This window comes from Cydia amplana, chromosome 20 (genome assembly GCF_948474715.1).
Source record: "Cydia amplana chromosome 20, ilCydAmpl1.1, whole genome shotgun sequence".
Taxonomy (NCBI): Eukaryota; Metazoa; Arthropoda; class Insecta; order Lepidoptera; family Tortricidae; genus Cydia; species Cydia amplana.
The window spans coordinates 10,588,219-10,611,257 of NC_086088.1; the positions used below are offsets into that span (position 1 = coordinate 10,588,219).

A 23,039-nucleotide genomic window follows, 5' to 3' on the forward strand; every position below is an offset into this window, starting at 1 on the left:
CTTATTAATACAAATAATGTGCAAACACAAAACATAGACGCTATTCCATTCGCAAAGAAAACTCAGAGAAGAAATACTTTTTTAAAAACAAAAGACGCGCGCGCTGGCCGCGGCATCCTTACCGGCCAGCACGCGCGCAGCACGGAGGTTGGTAGGTCCCGTCGCCTACATTCCCCACCCCAGTGCTGGCTCAGCACTCATTTACTGTTGGAATTCGTGCAACGCGTGTTGCCGAACGCCTCAACGTTCCCGACTTAGTTTTCAGCTCAACCATGCGCACCCGACCATCTGTTCCAGGGAATACTTGACTTACCACACCTTTTAACCACACGTTTCGGCGAGCCCCAGGATCCACTATCAGCACCAGGTCACCTACCTGCAGAGGCCTCTGTTCTTGGTTCCATTTTTGACGTGGAATCAAAACCGGCAAGTACTCTCTGACCCATCGCTGCCAAAACATATCTGCTAGAAGCTGTGACTTGCGCCATTGCTTCCGGAGATGTAAGTCGTTATCATTAAAACAACCTAATACAGGTAAGCTGGACGACGTACCGAGGAGGAAATGATTTGGCGTCAAAGCCTCATCACTTCCAGGTTCAACAGATACGTGAGTTAAGGGTCTACAGTTCACTATATTTTCTACCTCGGCTATAAGAGTGCTCAAAGTTTCATCTTTGGGCGCTCTTTCTTTTAAAATTACCTTTAGAGAAGTCTTTACACTGCGCACCAGTCGTTCCCATGCCCCACCCCAATGGGGACTAGCGGGTGGAATAAACGACCACTGGATTCCTTCGTTCGCAGCTTCTCTTATCAAGACTTCATCATCTAGTTCCTGAACGGCTTTCTTCAATTCCGAATGAGCGCCCCGCAGGTTAGTACCGTTATCTGAATACAAATATCGCGGCCAACCTCTTCGTGCCGCCATCCGCCGAAGTGCCATTATCATAGAATCCGTTGTCAGAGTATAAACTATTTCTATATGGACGGCTCTTACCGTCAGACAAGTAAAAAGTACACCATACCTGTTTTCGCGGTGTCTTCCCACTGTCACCTCAATTGGGCCAAACAGATCACATCCGCTATATGTAAACGGCCTCTGATGGTGAGCCATACGCGCTGCTGGTAAGTCTCCCATCCTGGGAACTTCAGGTTTGGCTTTCCTCAGTCTGCATATCATGCAGCGTGAAGCTACAAACTTGACAGTAGACCTTAGTTTCACTATCCAGTATCTCTGCTTGAGATCATTTACTACAGTCTCCTGTTGATCGTGAGCAGCCTTTTCATGGTAATGTTTGGCTAATAGTCGCGCTACTTGATGCTTACCGTCAAGGATGATTGGCCTTTTAACATCATGTGCCACATCTAGTGCGGCGTCAATTCGGCCACCACATCGTAGCACGTCGAACTCGTCTAAAAATGGTGATAAGGTACGTATTCTGCTATTGCAGTCTATACACTTACCTGCTTTTATTGCTGCAATCTCTTGGCCGAAAGACTCTCGCTGGGCTTGTTTCAATATAAGACGCTCCGCTCTTTCCATTGTTTCGCAGTCCTCTTCGCTTGTAAGTTTTTTACATTTGTTTACAAACTTAAGAACCGCTGCAGTAGCTCTCTTAAGCCGCAACCAAGACGAAAAACGATGAGGATCCGGAAGAGGTGAGTTTTGAGCAGTTACTTGGACCAATGTTACGCGTTCTAGATTTGAAACATTGACATCTCGTTCCACTAAGTCTCGCGGCCATGTAGATTCTTCACCGTATAAAAATGTAGGACCGTTGAACCATTCGTTTTGAAAAATGGTTTCGTCGTAGACCTCACGTGTGGCTGTGTCAGCAATATTTAACTTAGTAGGTACGTACCTCCACTCTGATGCACGCGTAAGCTCGTCGATTTCACCCAATCTGTTCGCAACAAAAGTCTTATAATTGCGTGTGTCATTTTTTATCCAGTGCAACACGGTAGTGGCATCACTCCAAAAGTATCTTCGCGTTGCTTTGAGTTTGTGCTCTTTCAACAGTGTATCTGCTAATCTGGCAGCTAAAAGAGCACTTTGTAACTCATATCTGGGCACTGTCAATGCCTTGACTGGACAAACTCTACATTTACTAGCCACTAACGCTACACAGATGTTTCCAAACTTGTCATTCCATCGCCAGTATGACACGGCAGCCATTGCTTTTGTTGACGCATCACAAAACGTATGCAATTGCAGATTATTATACTCACAACTTGTTGCAACAGCACTTGCGCTGACGCCCTTCAGTGGAGATGGTGCAGCGTTTGTAGCGACCGGCTCTCGTAGCATTGCTACGCTTCCTGTTGTCGCTGCCTGGTGATAACATCTGGGTACTCGAATTTTGTTTATTACCTGCAGCAGCTCGAGCCACTTTCGCCACTTATCAAATGTGGCGTCAGGAATGGTGTCATCCCAGCCGACATGCGATTTCCACGTGTCTTGAAGCATTATCTTACCTTGTATAGTAAAAGGAGCCAAAAAGCCAAACACGTCGAATATTGACATAATAACTTTCAACATTAGCCTTTTAGTTGGTCTTTGCTCACCTTTTAATATATCAAGTGGCACACGCTTCAACGACACGTCGAAACCTAGTTCGTCCGTCCCTGGGTACCAAATGAGCCCGAGCGTTCGTTCGCCTTCGTACTGCTGACCTATTTTGAATTTCACAGCGGCGTTGCCTAGAGCATCGGTAGGCACACTTTTCAACACATCCAAATTATTGCTCGTGAAATTCCGAATTTCGAACCCACCCTCTTTGTGAATATTAATTATATCCCTTACCATATCAATCGCGGTAGATTCGTCCGGTAGACTTTGTATGTAGTCATCCATATAGTGCTGCTCACAAATAGCAGCGACGGCTGAAGGATGTGTTGATTCAAACCGTAGCGCATTTTTATTTTTTATAAATTGCGCAATGAAAGGTGCGCAATTGGCGCCAAAAATGAGCGAAGTCATAGAATATGTTTTCACGGGCTCATTAGGCGTACCTCTCCATAGAAAACGCAAAGCATCTTGGTCTTCAGGTCTAATCTTTACCCTTAAAAACATATCCTTTATGTCTCCAGTCACTCCCACTCTGTTCTCACGAAACCGAACCATTATTCCGAACAGAGACGAAAGTAAATCTGGCCCTGTAAGTAGGTGATCATTAAGTGACATACCTTCACATTTAGCGGCCGCGTCAAACACGAGCCTGAGTTTCTTTTTGTTTGGGTTATCCACACCAAAATGAGGAAGGTACCAGGTCTTTGGCGTCGGCTGCGGCTCCTCCATCTCCCTAGCAAAGTCATTATCAAGTAAATGGCTAACGCGCTCGCGATACCTTTGAGCAAACTCTTCGTTTGCAGCCATTTTTCGTTCTACACCTTGTAGCCTTTTGAAAGCCATAGGAAAGCTTTCGGGTAATTTGCAGTTGTCGTCCTTCCAAGGTAATCCTACTTGCCACCTACCGTTAATGAGAGTCGCAGTTTGCTCAAGCTTTGCTTGGGCGGACACGTCGTCGCTGTTCTGCCTTGGCTTACCTGTAACACCCATGGCCTCTATACTAAAAGAGCGCCTCACCACCTCGTGCAACTCGCGGAGGCCGAGTTCAGATTCAACCACAGGTGCGCCGGACAAGAGCAGCGTCGTGTGTGCTTGCATGGCTGAGCTTTCTACGTGCGGAACCCGCACTGGGCCATGCACGGACCAACCCAGGGGTGTTCGGGTAGCTAACGGCTCATAACGTTTACCTACACATACCTCTAAAGGAATAAACAAATGACAGTTATCTTGCCCTATTAACACTTCGGGCTTCATATCAACATTTTGTGACAACTTATTTTTTAGTGCTCTAAGGTGAGAATACTTTTCTAGGTTAATATGGGAAACATTTTGTTCTGGCAAATCCAAATCTATTACACCACGAGCCTTAATACTAAACACTTCATCATTTTCACTAGATATATCGACATTATACACTGTAGTGTCATGCACTGAGTCGTCACCTTTCCACGCACCACGTACGAGCATAGATTGAGGGCGCCCGCGCAACCCAGCGCGGGCGGCGAGCTCGCGGCTAACCATCGTTACCGAAGATCCGTCGTCGATAAATGCGTTAACACTGAAAACGCCATTAGGACCGTGAACTTTAATTGGCACTACCTTCAAAAACACTTTAGTGTCCGTCTCCTTCACGTGGTTTACGGTCTCTGCGATAGGTGTAGTAGCCGGCGCCGACGTCGAAGTTTCGATCGAGTCCGTGCTCGGTGAATCAGCGCTGTTGCGGCCAACAAAATGAAGCAACCGATGATGGTCGCCGCCGCAGTTATCTACATCACACACGGGAGCGGAGCAGGATTCGGCCCCGTGACGAGCTTGCAAACACTTAAAGCAAACATTAGAGCGTTTAACATATCGCCAGCGATCCTTACGCAACGCCTTCTTAAACTTCTTACACTCGGTCAGTTTATGTGCAGACATTTTACAATACTGACAGTTTACGTTAGTAGTACTGCGGTTCATCTGGCTGTCCGCTTGCACTAGTACAGCTTGCGCCCGAGTGACATGTTTGTTGCTATTGTGTTGCGTATTCATAGTGCACATTAAACTTGCGTTCGCTGTGGCCGATATCTTTTCCGCTTCTAGGCTAAGAAATTCAGATAATATCTCCAATCGCGGTTTTATGCCTGCCTTTATCTGTACAAAACTATAATCCGACCACTTAGAAATCAGCACTGGTGGAAGTTTGGACAGTACGATTGATGAAACAGTCACATCATGCATATATACTTCGCGGCCAACTGCGCGTATCGCTTCAGTAAAGTTTTGTATTTTCACAGAAAATGCAACGATTTCACTGTGATACTCGGGCGATACTGGGCGAAGTTTCTTTATATCGTTCATCAATTTGAATAAAATAGTGTCAGCATTACCAAATTGAAGTTCCAATGTCGCGATGACCTTGTCAGGCGAGGAAGCACTAATTAAAAGAGCTGACACAGCATATTTTGCAGCACCACGTAGACACTTCCTTAGCCTCCACATGTTCTCAGCCGGGCTGAAACCGCACACCTCTGTTGACTGCATGTACGCCTGTTTAAACTGTAGCCACTCCATCGGGTCTCCGGAGAACACAGGTAGGTCTCGCGAAGTGCTAATTCTGCTAAGTAGGCTTGCATTCAGTTTATTATTAGCAGAGGCAACGGCTAAGTCTTTGATAGCGCTCGCTAGTATCGCGACACTATCAGCAGTGACTACCGCCGACTGGCGGTCATTTTGTTTCTCTATGTTACTTACAGAGGCGGCGGCTACGTTGTCATGTTCATGTGTGCTCGCGGACGACTTATTACCGGCAGGAGTATGGGCGACAAACGCCGGTTGGCGCAGCTCGACCGAGTTATTACCATTAGTGTGGTCTTGCTGCTCCTCATGTAGTTCCTGCTGCGGTGGTTCGTGTGTGTCGAGCCAGTCTTTGACATCGCTAATAGAGCCCGCATATGACTGTTGCCTACTATTGTTCTCTTCATCTAACTCGGCTAAGTCCGCCTGTAATTGTTTCTCGATGAGCTGCAACTGAATAGCGGCTTTTTGTTTCTCTGCCTCTAGTTCAAGCCGCTTACGTCTGGTCTCAATAGAGGATGACATAGAAAGAGACTTACTTTTGCTACGCAGCGACGGTTGTTTGTTACCTTCCATGTTAAATGTACTGTGTAATATTGGTACTTGCAACTCTTTTCGCGCAGCACTACGTGTTTTCATCATTGCGGCTGGTGGTGTCGTAAACATATTGATCCGGTTCGAAGTTGACCACTTTTGTAGGATGTCGGGCCGCCGATGACGAAAAATACGCGTAAAAGTGTGTATGTACAGTTTATTTTACACAGTATTTACACAGCACATAAAGTTACACAGAATATATACAAACTAGAAGCAATTTACACTTATTAATACAAATAATGTGCAAACACAAAACATAGACGCTATTCCATTCGCAAAGAAAACTCAGAGAAGAAATACTTTTTTAAAAACAAAAGACGCGCGCGCTGGCCGCGGCATCCTTACCGGCCAGCACGCGCGCAGCACGGAGGTTGGTAGGTCCCGTCGCCTACAAGACTGTTTGTGAAGAATTAGTGCAGATCGTAGTTATTGTTTGTATTTATTTACTTGTAAAGCCACTAGCATTTCTACCAGAACCCTATTCACATTCAAGTTTATCATCTGACGCTGGCAATTCAGCATTAATTTCTGAATCGACATGCAACTCTAATTGTCATGTAGATATTACCTAACACTCAGTGGAAACATATTTAATAAAATTTTGCCTACATTAAAAAAAGGGTTGTGTCGAGAGAGATGTGTCCTTTACCTGCTTGTTTAAGCAAGTGAGCTGCCGCTCCGTTGGACGTTTCAAAAATAGTAGCCACTGAAACTCGTACCTATTTCTATTTACACTTTGGTTGTCACTATCTATTTGATGCTGATGATTTGATAAGATAGTCATTATTTTTTCAGATTTGTGGAAAAATACTGAAATTTTCAGTGGCAAATGATAATTACCTGTGAAATAGGGGATAAACCACCTTTTAGTATAATATACGAGTATTTTGACGTGTTGTGATACTCATTGTCAGTTTACGGATGAATGAGGGTAGTTTAGAAGACTGGAAGATTTTATATTGTTGAGCAGTTGCATGTAGTTATAGCCTTAGGTTAGGTTACAGCACAATGAACAACGCCTAAAGGTTATATTCGGATACAGACTGCACCAGCATTACTGCAGGATATGTCAAAATCAATGTGATGCTTGGAATATTAACACTTCCTGTAGCAATGCTGTACACCAAAACGGCAGCAGTGTAAAACCGGCACAGTCGAAATTCGAATAGAACCTTTACATTTTACGTAGAAACAAGATCAATTATATTATATGACCCAATGTGTACTTATTTTAGTTATCTATGATGTGCCAAATGTGTTGAGCTTTAGGTAGTCATTTAAGTAATGTGTTAAATAATAATGTAATTAACTTGATGTTAATTTTGTTGATAATACGTAATAAATTGCAATTTTATATTAAAACATGTTTTATTTTAACACACTTTAACGAATACACAAAAAAACAGGTAATAAGTTATTTAAAAACCGTTTCTCTGACCCTGTCAAATAAATAATAGGTATCCATGTTTAATCCAACAGTAAATAGTTTATATAATTTTTCATCAAAATTCATTTGATGAACAGTCCCCTAGTTACGCCATTTAGGGTCCTAGCTAAAATGGTTGTTCCATACGTACGCTATGGAATGTCCAATTTAGCTAGAACCCTGCGTAACAATCACGGAGCCTGACCTGACGCATAACAAAATAAGACACTGATGCTTAGTGTAAGGCCTGAGTGGACGCTCTTGTTGGGCGTGCAGCGGGGCGGGGCGTGCGGCGTGCATGTTAAACAAATGCAAGCGTATAGGAGCGGCCTTAGTGCACGCTGCTCACATCACGCGTGAGCCCACAGCCACGCTGCACGCGTCGCCGAACGCTCCGCTTCGAGCGTCCACTTAGACTTGCAGCAGAAAAGAAGACACCGGACTTTCCCTACGACTGGCCCTCATCTCAATATCTTCAACCCTCGTCGTCAGCTCCGAGATCTGCTTTTCAATCGTCTTGACGTCAGTTCTGAAACCCGTGACAGTCGCATCTAGATCTGTCAAAAAGGAAATCTTATTACACAGTTCTTCGTATTTCTGCGTTATGTAGCTCCTCGCGTTTTGAGAATCGGTGAGTTCCTTTTGTATTTTCTGTAGCATCTCAGCTTTTAACTCGTCTAGTTTAGTTTCTATGTTCGACCCTAATATTTGAGAGCCTTTGAAAGTGAGGTCGTCTTCTTTGGGTTTTAGCGAGTAGATTTCTACGTTGGAGGACATACTAGTTAGTTTTTGTTGTGGCACACCCGGAATAATTTTAGGCTGTCGAAACTTATATGCATTGTTTGTTAAAAATAATTAAAATTTGGAAAGTTTATCATGACGTATAAAAAAAGTAAAATCATGTCAGTTATGACGTGACGTTGGAAATAGTTTTTTGAAGTGTTAAGAGAACAAAAAGTTTGTATAATAAATACTACTATAGTTTGTTAAATGACTGTCTCATTTCAAACATAGACAGAGAGAATCATACTATATTTGTCTTACACTAGTACTCTAGCACCCAAAAGAAAAGGATGAGTATAGTTTTTTTGTTCTTATTTACTGACAATAAATTGGTCTGACCAACTAAAGCTGTCAAGCAAATCTTGTCAGTAAAAAAAGGCGCGAAATTCAAATTTTCTATGGGACGATATCCCTTCGCGCCTACATTTTTCAAATTTGCCGCCTTTTTCTACTGACAAGATCTGCTTGGCCAAGTATATATTTTAATTTTTTTAGACATCGTCTCTATAAAATTAAAGTTCAGGTAGACCAAGTTTGTCAAGCAAACGGCCAAGCCACATATTTTGACTAAGTTGTAGACATATATATAGCTGATCAAGCAGATCTTGTCAGTAGAAAAAGGCGGCAAATTTGAAAAATGTAGGCGCGAAGGGATATCGTCCCATAGAAAATTTGAAATTCGCGCCTTTTTCTACTGACAAGATCTGCTTGACCAACAATACTGACTTTACTCTTTGGCTTGTAGAGTTAGAAGCTTGGCTTTATAGAGTCAGACCAAGAAAAGTCTGCAGCGGATTTGATAGCCCACGCAGTGCATGTGTTATTTAGGTACACGCAGGGCCGGATTAAGCATGCCGGGGCCCCTAGGCAGTGCAATGCTCGGGGCCCCCTTAGGCCCTTACAGTCAATTCTGCATACATAATGTTCAGTTTTTCAGTACAGGGAAGTAAGTTTGTGGTTTTAAGCTGTCTGTTGAGCCGATCCGAACATGCTGAGCGATGTCTTTTTCGCTCTTATTGCGTGGACATGAAGCTTTTTTCTATCAGTTTTGGCCGATTCCTTTTTGCGTCAAGTGTGGGGAGAGCCCTTTTTTTCTAAATAGGTAGTTAAATATTGTGCGAGGCTGAACAGCGATTGTCCGACCATAAGACCGTACGCCAAGCCACGTGATTAAAATTAACGTAATAAGAAAGATATTCCATAGGTTTAAATGACTATTCATTCACTAGTCAAGATAGCATGTAGGTACAGGGTCAACCAGAAAAGCAACAAAAAGACGCGAGCGCAGCGAGCGCGAAATTTTTTGTGAAAAAATTGTGAAAGCGTGTTAAAAAGGCCGGTCCGGGCCTAAAAATCCGAAGTTCGCCAGTGAGCCGAGCTTTCATGCGAGGTCAAAGTCGTGCTTCAGGATAAGCTCAGCTAGAGCACAGGCGCCAACCAATGTCCATTGTATTAAAAAGCGAGACCGCAGGCAGAGCTTGGCGCAGCGAGGGCAAAGGCTAAGCTGAAGAAGAGGAGATTTGGAGGTAAAAAGTGAGGCTGAAGGACGAGCTCAGCATTCTCCACATTACTTAACAAGCCCGAAGCGTACTTATAACCAGCGAGGTGAGCTTTATATTTGTTAAAAAGCGACGCCGAAGGTCGAACTGTAAGAAAGTAGCGCTCTGACACGAACCAATCGTCAAATATTACTCGACAATAATATGTGTTAAGCAAGAGTTACTCGGAGGGCCGAAGCTCCATTGATGAGGTATTAGGCCCTCGGGAGCCTGCAAATCGAGCTTGATATTACAGACTTTAAATCTATAAAATAACATAATTTATATAATCATCTAATGATTGTGTATCTGAGAAACTGATATTGGACATTAGGTATAAATATTTAGGTACCATAAAAACAATATTTATGAATTTTGGCCATATGAAGCAAATATTGTTTTTGGCGCGCGCGGGGCCGCCGGGGCCCCCTAGCCGAGGCGGGGCCCCCTGTCCGAGGCGGGGCCCATAGGCAGTTGCCTACTCTGACTTAGGGTTAATCCGGCCCTGGGTACACGTCATAATTTCATAGAAGTTTGACATTTAAAATAACACTGGCACTGGGAGGGCTGTCAAATCCGCTGCAGACTTTTCTTGGTCCGGCTCTAGTTCGTGTTTTTTAGCATTAGAAAGAACTTGAAAGAAGGTAAGCGGTTTTGATATGTCCTTTAATTGAAAAACACTTTTTAAAAATCAATAACTATTACTTATGAAAGGAGAAGACTATAAAAGATCGTATTAGATTCATAATTGTTACATATTTACCGTAATTTATTTATTAAAAGACACATCAAGATTGTTTACCTTATTTCTAATGCTAAAAAAACGAACTATACATGAGACCAGATAACTTTTTGACAGTGCGAGCTGTATGGTCTCGTGTTGGCAACATTTTACTTTTTTTTGTGGGATTTTTTACTGAATACATTTTATTGGAGGGGTTGAAGAGCTATATATAATCGAACAAACAATTTTATTAGACAATGTTGGCACAGTACAGTGTCTTTGCTATTAATAAAACACGCGTCAACGAAAACAGTAAATAATGCTGTTTATAGTGCTTATTTGTAGAAAGTTGGTGTATCGCTTTAGTTTAGCAGCAAGTTTACTGGTAAGATTAAAATAATAAGTTCCGAAAAACCAGCTAACTATGGCTCAAAAGCTCCCAACTATGTTCGAAAACTAACTCAAATGTCTTTGGGTGTAATTTATTATTGGGATGTAAAATATTATTGTTTACGTAGTGATTATCTGATTATATACTCTTTGTGTGTCATAAAGTGACATACACAGAAACTACATAGGTACTTAGAGCATGTATGCAGGAGTAGCCTCATATGTGGCATTTTCGTTATTGCGTACAAGAATGTCTGCCGAATTTTGCGGGAGGTGAAGAAATAGCACATCTAAGATGGAATAGATCTGTGTCGCAATATGAATGCATGTGTGTCCCACGCACATTGACATAAAAATTAACACATTCTCATTTTGACGCACACAAACATAATTAATTCACATGGATATGTCTGTATAGTTAGCAAGTTCTATTGAATGACACTTTACTGAACGGGTCCAGTTATTGCATACTCTAAGCATATATATGACACCGTAAGATTGTGAACCCGTTAGTTTATAATCTAACGTAGGTTAGGTTAGGTTAGATTATAATCTCCCTACCGTCAGTTTATAATGTAACTAACGAGATCATAATATGACGAGTGTTTACAATTTTACGGTGACATATACAATACATACATACTTCGGGACCTTCGGGTCGACAAAACACAGTGGCTTGCTAAATTTTATGAATAAGTTGGTAAATATTCACGAATGAGTAATTGGCGCCTCATATTATTAAAGTCGAGTAGGTGTAGGCTAGATAAGGAACCCCAGTAGTGTAAGTCAAGTTTACAATTTTATCTAGACATACACGTACTCTATTAACTTTCTCAAGTATTCTCCAAAAGCGTAAGTAGTGTGTTTACGCACAGTTATAAGGAAATTGACAGATACGTAGGTAGGTAAATCATTATTCATGAATAGGTACCTATTATATAGTTAGTTCTCGTCAAAATGCAGTTATACTACTGAACTACTAAAATGTATAAGACCCAAGTATTAATGGCGGAACGTCCAATAGAACTCTTTTCCACCGTTTTAACAATTTGAAAGAATAGAAAGAAAATAGATTTATTTAGGACGCTTACAGTATTGCTAATACTAGTAGTTCGCCCCGAACTGAGAACTCGCGGTTCGCCAAAAATATCATTTGAATGCAGTCGTCAAAGGATCGAAAACCGCGTATGATTTATTGCAAGGTCTGTGGAGCCCTTAACTGATACTGTATCTGTGGTAAGCCGAAATATTTCCTGTCAAATGTCAAATACCTATATTATGTTTATTTTATTTTATTTTTATCTTGCTAATTATTTCAAAATGGTAAATTTAAAAACGATATTATACAAGTGTAAGCCGAGCACTTTCATATGATACCAAACTCGACCATACTTTCTTGCAAATAAAATGACCAGAATAGCAAGACACCTCACAAACAGCTTTTTGGCCTTCTAAGCTCTTCTAGCTCAATAACCCCTTGATCGAGCCTGCTCATAATTTAATGACTAAAATATAATGCCCTCGACTACACGTTTACCCAATTTTATTTAAATTAGAACAAATTTACTTAAGTTATTGTGTATCAAACTATCTTCTGGCAGTTCAGCTTAAAAACATCGAAATGCCGGGACGTGCCGCTAGCCAGCCGCGTGTTCAAAGTTGAATGTAAGAACTTCGCTTCGCTTCGCTCGCTCGTTTGATAATATCTAATACAGCACTTTTATTAATATAAAAAAATAAACGTCACTGAAAAGGTCTCCCCTCAGCTTGATGTCAAGTTACCTTTCAGGTATCTTGACGCTGGTCTTCCGTGGAGATCTGTCCAAGCGATCGCGTCAGCACGTAAACTTAACTAACATATTCAGTTCGAGCACTTTAATATACCCGTAGGAGACGCTAGTATGGGGTTTCTCTTATTTAATGGCGTATACGCGTAAAGCCTATTCTCAACACACACATGTTGAATTTTATAACTAAATCTAGTTAAATAGATAGAAAATGAGCAATTTATCACAATACATCAAAAAATACAAGACCTTAAAGTAAAAAAAATATATCCTATAGCAACAATATACATAAACGTAATATTTCACCGACAATATCGCAATTTCCTTGTTTTCCATACATCGAAACGGCTTCTAACGTTACATGGTGACGTCACGATGTATTGCCATTTTGTTAGAAGCCTTTCGTCAGTAAAGTGCGGGTGCCAGACTTTGACCATCATTTGTGACTATTGTATTGCTTTAAGACAATGGGTCCCATACAGACATTTGATCCTCAAAACAAACCTGATCGACTGATACCATTCATAAAAAAATTTAAAAATTGTCAAATACCCTATAGTGAAAGAACTGTGGAACAGTGGTGGAATGTGAAATGGAGTATGGCTTGTGAAAGAAAATGATGATGATGATTTTACTTTTATTATAATATCACATTACGAATCAGTTTTAACTGGAAAATGTGTAACCACTCAAACGTTTCCACTCACATAAGTTAACAAGAAACTTCAACTATCTGTACAGGTAGGTACATCCATGCTGCTTTTAGACCTTCAATGGACTTTATTATCATAGCTATAAGGCCTATGACTAGTCGGTGAACAATGGTAGGTATACCACTCAAGGGTGCACAGGGGAGATAAGGAGCTGGTTGAAATAATGTTAATTCTATGTTGAACGGTAGTCGAACTATCGAGCTGTAAGAAGGTACATGGCTGACTAAGGTAGGACACTTTAGTTTCTTAACCTCCTAAGACCCTGCGTACAATTTTTTGTACATATTCCAAAAAAATATTTTGAACGTTCATTGAGTAACTAAGGGTTCCAAATTCAAAAACAACGAATGTGCTTAATTGTGTAAGACTGAAGAGGAGGATTTTTGCGCAATAGGTAGGCGTTTGTTTTTGTTGTCCCAAACACTTTTTTTCAAATTTGGGTTTTTTTATGTTATTTCTACTCAGAATCACGAGCTCTTTCTATCCTAATAGGAGAAAAAAAGTGTCCTAAGGTTTTTATTTCCATGCCGTCACCATTTTTCATAGACTTTGTATGGTGGTCGCGTAATGGAAAGATCGAAAAATGTATGGAAATTTTGGGACACTTTTTTTCTCCTATTAGGATAGAAAGAGCTCGTGATTCTGAGTAGAAATAACATAAAAAATCCCAAATTTGAAAAAAAAAAGTGTTTGGGACAACAACAAAAAAAAACGCCCAGGTAACATAGGCCCGAAATTCTTAAATAAGTGTTTATGACAATTAAGTATTGTATTGTACAATACAGTGTTTTTTACTACTTAACTACAAAAAAAAGTATAAATTAAAAAAATAACCCTCGACACAATAAAAGGATCGAACCGGTTTTTGATAAAATATATCTAAGAACCAGCGCTAGAAAACTTACTTTCAAATAAAAAAACGCATAGGTACAAATCGGTTTACCAGTTTAAAAGCTACGGTGTCACAGACATATACCTACACATAGAGGTCAAACTTATAAAACTCCTCTTTTTACTTCGGGCCTTATAAGGTAATACCTACACAGGAATCCCTGAAAATTAAAAATATACTTTCAAAACATTGTATGCTTAAATAGTTAGGGTGAAGTGAACCGAAAAGTGAAATTCTCGTTTCGATTTCTATCGATGTTTATTTATTTTATTTATTTAAACTTTATTGCATAAAGATACCTATACAATTATGTACAAATAGCGGACTTAATGCCAAAAGATGTTTCAAATTTTTTTAAGCAGTTAGCTAAGTATAAGTTTCTTGCAATACAATACAAAATGTAGGTACCTATTAGTTTTTGAGAGACATTTTTCAGGGTTATTTAATCTTAAAAAAATAGATCACAAATCTGACTAATAGAGCTTTAAATAATATCATCTGGGGGCCGGGGGCCTAGCCAAAATAACAAATTCTAGACTAAGCACTTTAAACAAAAAAAAATCCTGACAACAGTCATTACAAAATCTATTGCAGTAATAAAAATCACATGTATTATATTAAATAACCAATTAATCTATAGGTAACTGCCGATTAGATTCTGAAAGAAGATATAATGCAGTGGAACCTCGCTAACTCGAACCTCGATGAGGCGAAATACACGTTAACACGAAATAAAATGCTATTCCCTTCCCTTCAAACCCCAAAACTTCCATAACTTGAAATATTTAACCTCATTAAGATGAAACGAACGATTTTCTTCATAGCTATTCAGTACAAATTTAACCTCCATAACTCGAAAACCGAAATGTGACCTCTATTACTCAAAAAAATAGACGACAACGACGTATTAAGTATTATATCACCTCTATATCTAGAAATTATTTATCAACAAACTTCTATAACTTGAAGAAAATAATAAGGCCATACATTATGCACACGTATAATTACTTCCCAAATACGAATTTTTCATCCATTTTACCTCTGTAACTTGAAACCTCTTTAAAAACCTATAAGTACCTCTGAGTCCACAGCCTTTTGTAAGACGAAAACTCGTTAAGTCGTTAGCACAAACTTTGTGGAATTGTGACGCTTCCCTTCATGCGGCCTAGCCAAGGTGACGATCGCTTGCGCTTCGCCATCGAATCGCTTTGTGTCTCTCTATCACTCTTCCATATTAGTGCGACAGTGATAGTTGCGTTTCGATCGCTACGGAGCGTAAGCGATTAGCACGTTGGCTACGCGGCCAGGTTCGTGTTATCGCGGTTCCACTGTAGTATATATGTATAGATAAAAACGTAGTGTGCGTTTGTCCACTATTCTGATTACATATCAGACCCGCCACCCACGCGTTTGTGCACGCGTTGTTTATTTCTGTGAGTATTTTACTGTTTTTTTTATTTTATTTTTTATTAGCCTGTAAGTGTCCTATCCTATTATGTTTATTTTATAAAATTACTAGCGACCCGCCCCGGCTTCGCACGGGCTAACAAATTATACATAAACCTTCCCCTTGAATCACTCAATCTATTAAAAAAAAAACCGCTTCAAAATTCGTTGCGTAGTTTTAAAGATCTAAGCATACATAGGGACAGACAGACAGCGGGAAGCGACTTTGTTTTATACTATGTAGTGATGATGTGTTATAATTTTGGTTTCGATTTATTTAATTTTATTTCATAATATTCAATATATGTAGAATAAATTAAGCTTATCTATTTATATGAATTTATATTATGATCTTCACCTTTTTATTATTTACAATGGTAATACAGAGAAACTCATAATCGAAAATCAATTAGAAAAAATTTTTTTACAGAGTCAAATAATAACATAATTACGGAAAAATAACGATATCGCTACTTATATTTGCCTAGGCATCTCGTAGTAGTTTATTAGTTGAATACTTAAACTATCTTTTCACACCACCTATTCGGAAAAGAGCTTTTTCTTCCCTGCTAGGAGGGATCAAAATGGCACTTTTCCTCCCTGCTAGGAGGGATCAAAGTAACACTTTTCTGTTCTAGCACACTATTTTTACATTTTATTGCACATTATTTTATTAGCTTAAATATTCTGTTTAAGCCCGAGGTTTAAGCATCAGATTGTGACAACACTAAGATTTTTTTATTTTCCTCATAGTTGACGTGAAAAGCAGTATGTGTCACAAGGTATCAAAATTATTTCGTCTTGGGCGTTAACACTTAAATCCCTTATTACGCTCAGGATTCTACTTTAGAATCCCTCACCACGTTCGGGATTCTATTGTAGGATCCATCGCTTCATTCAGGGTTCAATGTACGCCCTTGACGGAAATATAATCATTTTGTTGTAACACAAACTACTATTATCTGTAACACAAACTACTAATATCTATCTTTTTATTTATCGTAATTTATAACGTAGCGTAATTTATTTATTATTATATTTATAATAACATGTCTACCCCATATATATTGAATCAAACAACAAATCGGGCAACAATAAGACCCCATATTACAAATACCTTACAGACTAGCATACACAGTGCCGGCTAGATCCGGGCCTGAGCATACATATAATTCTTAGAAACTGATATTATATGAACTTTATTGGTATATTATTTCCTGTAAGTAGGTACTTATTGTTCGTCGATTGCAGCAATATATCGCGTAGGTAGTTCCATGAATAATCACCTAAAAATTTCCTCAAAAAAAGGCATAGTACTTAGTACAGTAATACCTTTGTTTTTAATTTGAAGAACGTTTCATTCACCACATTCCGTCATTTGTATCGTATTTGTTTTCGTACTTAATGCTCTTAATAATGCATCCCATTTTACCTATTTAATTTAGAGGATAAATGACAGGATAAGAAGCATCCTATGGCCTATTCCATGTCCTAACTAAACCATCAATACAATTGTATTTATTTCAAACAATTAAAAACTATAATAAACATGAATTAAATCTAGAAATAAAATAAAAATAAACACAAACTAAAATATAAAATATACTTACCTAAAAAAAACCTAACCAATTATAGAAAGAACACCCCTTGTGTTCTAAACTATCTATGTGCCCTTTTTGAAATTCAACGGGAAACTCCACCTAATATTTGAAATTTAATAGCAAAAAACTGATACCTATGCCGATTCTCAATGCCAAACAAAAACACAAATCTGTTATTCGATTATTCATTTTGATAATCAGATTGAGTTTTAAGACCTTGCTTAATGATAACATTGATAATTACAATCGCTGCGTTTTTTTCGTAATCATAGCAAATTTTTGACACTGTCTTTTATAATCACTGTCTTTTTTACGCGACGCTCTCATTTTAAAACTTCATTCTGAAATAACATAATATTTGTCATGAACATTCAAGTATACTATCTAAGAGGCCCACTGATTACCAGTCCGCCGGACGGTATCGGCCTGTCAGTTGTTCGGAACTGTCAACTTTTTGTTCTAACTGACAGGCCGATATCGTCCGGCGGACTGGTAATAAGTGGGCCCCTTTGTTTTCACTGCTACAAATTGTGATAAATAGAAATTAGAATAAGTAGAAGTTTTAAGTACGAAATTTCTACTCGTCCAATTTTTTTTGTAGGTACTACTTATAACAATTTTTACCAACAAAAAAATAGTAGGTACCAGACATCTACTACTATATATCTTAGGTAAATATTCCTGCTACTTTCATGTACTTAATTAAAGCATGACGTTTTAAAATGAGAGAGTAACTTCTTAAATTGTATGAGAGCGGCTTATTGTCGGCGGGTTCATTGACTTAATCATAGAGTCGGACCAAGATAACTCTGCAGCGATTTATGCACAACTGAATCAATTAAATTAGTAGACGAATTGAAATCCTCAACTAAAAATATGTTTTTACAGTACATATGGGGCTACTTTTCCGCACTAGTGCGTAAAATAGCACTTTTCGTGCGATGTCAAAAGTTTAAAGGACCATATGTACTGTAAAACGTTGTACGATACACGTGCGAATAGGTAATTCGCAACTCGTGTCGATTTAAAACATTCCCTTCGGTCGTGTTTTAATTTATCGCCACTCGTTTCGAATTTCCTCTTTTCCGCACTTGTATCGTAAATAAATATTTTATGTACTTACATCCTACATACATAGTTATAAAAAAAGTCATTAACTAGGCACGTGTTATGCAGACACTATTCTTATGTTAATTATTTCGCAATTATGATTAACTGCTTTTGTATAAAATAAGGTACTGAAAAAACAACAAAAGATCGTAAGTTATTATAGGAAGTGTCTATAACTAATAGCTATAGAAATGCGATATTATGCGTTTTGAATAGCTAATATTATTTAATATGGACGGTTAGGTACTTAGTATTTAACTGGCATATTCTTTGTTTATGTACGCAATGGGAAGTATTAATAAAATTGTCATCAACTAATTTCTTTTGTTAAACAGGGAGAACGATTCAGCTTTAACTATTTATCATGGTTTTGATACGATTTTGACGATCGTCTTGGTGATTGGCGCGCATCTCACGCACGAGTTTGACTTCATTTCGTATGCACCGATCAGCGTGAGCGATCTTCAAGGTCGTATCGAAACCAGTTCAACAAATAACAATTTGTTAAAATTGAATCGGGCTCAGGGTTATATGGATGCCAAATTAATGTAGTTATATTATTTTATTATTTAAAAATATGAAACATGAACATGTCTAATTTTCATTTATGTTCTAGTAATACTAGTATAATTTTTAGTATAAATAGCTAGTTCTGTAGCCGATATTGGAAAGGGCTTTTAATAACTAGGTACACAAAATGCATGTTTTGTTACTTTGGCATAAAACCAGGAGGGGGCTGTACCCAGGCCACTGTAACCATGGCAACCAGTGACAAGAAAAAGTTGAAAAAGTTTGTAAACAAGAGGAGTTTTAGCTAAGTTTTTACCTATCCTCGTAAGGCCCACCATACAAAGTTTCCCAAGTTTTAATTTGAACCTTGTTAAGTAGAACTTAAAATTCAAACTACCTTGTTGTGCGAAGTAGATTAGGGTGACTTTCGTTTTTTTTAAATAACAATGAAACAAAATAAATGCTGCCTTATGTAGTTTTTGAAAGGTTCGAATTAGATTGAAACAGTGTACATTATAATGCACATTGGGCCTTACGAGGCTATAACCAAGCTGATATTGACAGCCAGATGACTCATGCCAGTAACTGTTAGTTTTCCATATCGAGTTCCATGTCGCAATATCCATTATTTATCACAAACAAACAGACGGCAAAGTGCATTCCTATTTGTTAGCAAATGCGTTTTTAATCTGTAATGAGTGTACACACTGACTTTAATAGGGTAGGTATTATACTGTATTTAATAGTTATTTACGATACAAATGCGGAAAAGAGGAAATTCGAAACAAGTGGCGTTAAGTATATTAAAACGACCGAAGGGAGTGTTTTAAATCGACGCGAGTTGCGAATTACCTATTCGCACGTGTATCGTACAACGTTTTACAGTGCATATGGCACTTTAAACTTTCGACATACGCACGGAAAGTGCTCTTTCCCGCACTAGTTCGGGAAAGTAGCACCATATGTACCTACTGTAAAATAATAGTTATTTTCGATACAAGTGCGAAAAAGAGGAAATTAGAAACGAGTGACGATAAATTAAAACACGACCGAAGGGAGTGTTTTAAATCGACACGAGTTGCGAATTACCTATTCGCACGTGTATCGAACAACGTTTTACAGTACATATGGTACTTTAAAGTTTCGACATACGCACGAAAAGTGCTATTTTACGCACTAGTGCGGAAAAGTAGCCCCATATGTACTGTAAATTATTTTACACCATGCATGAAATAAAGCACCAGATAATTATTAGAAAAACACAGATAGGAGTTATTTTTAAAAACTAATTCTATTTAATAAGCCGGATAGAAATATAAAAAGTACATAGATGAGTTGGTTGACCGTGACGTCACGATGTAATGTTTCATATAAATGCCTAGCAAATCGGTTTGACAGTTCTAAAAAAGTAACTGATTTGACTATAGTAGGAAAATACCCTATTGTTGAGTCATTTAGGGTTCACTTTACATTGGATATTTCATACCTTTAGTATTGACAACCAACTTAGCTTGAACCCTAAATGGATTAACTATTAAAGTCTGTGTACGTACGTACTTATATGTTATTATGTAAAGTAACACTTATGCCTTGTGCAAAAAGTTTCATTATTTTCTTGAAGTACTTAATGGTGTTTATTTAATGGTAAAGGCATGTATGTACCTATATCAGGCGTGTCTCACTCCGCGATTTCGTCGCTTTGCTACAGGTAGCTAAAAGTACATCCGTTCCGACCCCAATTTTGGGGAAAGCCATAAGCCGCGAGTGGCGCGGTCGCCACCCAGCGGCCATATCTGTGCTGATCGTAACAGACGCGTTTTGTTAGAGAGTGAGTCATCTGTACTTAGTACTATTATTTATTCTGTGCCTATATACTTGCTATATGTCACGTTATTTGCTTCATACATATTGTTTTGAATGCATAAATATCTATGCGACTGACATATCTAATGACACCTACATTTAAATGTGGTATAAAGAACTACGAGCTGCTTAAAAAACTACAATAAAAACTATTTTAAAGTTGACGATTTTTTAAATGATTCCGATGTTTGTAACTTTGTACCTACCAACCAACAATGTAAATAATTATAATCTTTATTAATATAATATCATATTTAACAGCACTAGTCCTAGTTTTAAGTTTTAACTGCCATACCCGTTCCGGGTCCATGAGATACGTTTTATACCTACCATGTTATTACCATGGTGATACATGGTAATTACAAGATGTTAAAACATAAAACGTATCTCATGGAGATAAAGAAATAAATATCTGGGAGACCGAGCTTTGATAGGAATACATTTAAAAACTCAAAAATGCCGTTTTCCCAGAGATAAGACCTAGCTAGATCGATTTTTGGCCTCCGAAAACCCCCATATAGCAAATTTCATCGAAATCATTAGAGCCGTTTCCGAGATCCCCGAATTATATAAATATACATAGATAAGGTGTTAATTTATTAGTTGCAGATATTTTAACACATGATACTTTACTGTTAATTTTTTTTTGTTTTTATTTACCGAACAAAAATTATAATTTCGTCTAAAAATAATCATCATGTGCATTTTGATTTAACTGACAAGACATTTAACACTATCTATAATATTTCATACTTAAATATAGTACTCCACAAATTATAATAACTACTATATACAAGAAGCTAAGTATAAATATTTAGCTGTAAGATTAGTTTTAGTATTAATATTGTACTCCGCATCGCGGTTGATTGTGATGATTCTACCTTAACATAATTTTAAGATCATTGTAACTCACAATATGACAATAAATATTTCAATTTCAATTTCAAAAAAAAAAGAATTACTTGCTTAAAGGTATAAATAAGATTAAGAGAGTAACATATTAAACAAATAGTTTGTAATAGGTAAACTGCAGGCAAACCGCTGCTAATAATGATATTCATTTTATTTCATAGCTCTATTGATTACACATGCAAATTCCATCATAACAATTAAGCTTTATGTGACAATAATACAACTTGGCTTCCTAACAAAGTATACTCATACTCATACTCGTATTTTATTAATAATATAAATTACAGGGCAGGTCAGGTATAATGGAATAACATAAGAATCACTAGTTATGTATTAATCATGCAACCATCCAGTTCCTTATGTAAACACCACCGTATCTATTTATCATAGGAAGAATCATATTTAACCTTATGGACGCCAATGACCGATGTATCCGCGCCGTAGGTTCAACGCCAAAGACCGATTAATCGGTCACAGACCACAGAGCAACATAGACCTACGTGCATATGCATTAAGTTCAATTTCAGTTTTGACACTTCGGTGACGTGGCGTCAGCGTGACTTATTCAGATATACAAAGTGAAATTCAGATACACTCTCCATTAGAATGGTTATGATAAGTAATATTTTAACAAATGTTGTGTTAATATGGGGTGTTATATACTATACGCCAATGTATATCTGTGTTTGTCTGTGGCATAGTAGCTCTCAAACGGATGGACCGATTTCGATGCGGTTTTTTACGTGAAAGCGAGTTTCCTTGCGGTTCTTAGCTAAGTTTAATAAAAATCGATCCAGCAGTATAAAGAGTATCTATCAGCTCTTTTCCAAAATGATGTAAATTGAAAGGTATTTTTGGTATTCAAATAGTTTTTCTTTGTCAGGTTTATAATTATTATAATATTTTTTATTGTTAATATTTTACAAAGAAAGTAAGTTTTTTACAACTTTACCACAACAAAAACAACGATTAATAATAATATAATTATAGTGTTTTGGATTCATTTATTAAATAAAATGTTTAATTAATAATAAGTATAATAACATTAATAACTAAACCAACTAGGTACCTATATGTGTGTAGTACCTATTAACACCGATACTCCTGATAAAATTAAATAGCAAAAGTTTTTCACTCCATCATCTCATGCCATTGCCTACAGGAAAAGCGAAGGCGATACCATTTATCTATCTATAATATAATTCTATACAATCAATCAATAAAACTATTTCCTGCTTATGTTTTACTAGCTTATCTATTACAAAATTCCAAAAATATATGTCATTATTGTCATTTAATGAGATACAAAATTCATGAAAAATCTTGTAACCTTGACACATTGACGACTAGTAATCTAGTGATAGCTGCCTGTTGATTGGTTTGACCACTCTCCACTTGCGTTATCAGATATATGTCAAATGAAGGTTGTTAATAAGGGTCCCTACAGTATGTTTAATTATTAATGTAAGTATGTAAATCATACACTACAAAGATAATGACTCTTGACCACCATACGGAGTAGGTAAGGTTGTTGCGAGACAAATAAAATACGTATGTAAACACAATCTTATTAACATATAAATGCGTATAAATACTGAAAATTGCCTGAGCATTAATTACCGTGT

At 37.9% G+C, this 23,039-nt stretch overlaps 2 protein-coding genes across 2 annotated transcripts in view; one reads left to right on the forward strand and one right to left on the reverse strand.

Moving 5' to 3' along the window:
- Positions 1 to 368: 368 nt before the first annotated feature.
- LOC134657750 (uncharacterized) lies at positions 369 to 2,851 on the reverse strand. Its single transcript, XM_063513315.1, has 3 exons — positions 1,462 to 2,851; positions 1,114 to 1,410; positions 369 to 490 (listed from the first exon to the last, which is right to left on the reverse strand). The coding sequence occupies exons 1-3, from the start codon at positions 2,849 to 2,851 to the stop codon at positions 369 to 371; spliced, it is 1,809 nt and encodes a 602-aa protein (XP_063369385.1).
- Positions 2,852 to 13,260: 10,409 nt separating this feature from the next.
- LOC134657558 (facilitated trehalose transporter Tret1) overlaps positions 13,261 to 23,039 on the forward strand; it is a 72,769-nt gene continuing 62,990 nt past the window's right edge. Inside the window, exon 1 of the mRNA XM_063513135.1 lies at positions 13,261 to 13,308. The gene's annotated coding sequence lies outside the window, so the exon portion shown is untranslated. The remainder of the gene's footprint in view (positions 13,309 to 23,039) is intronic.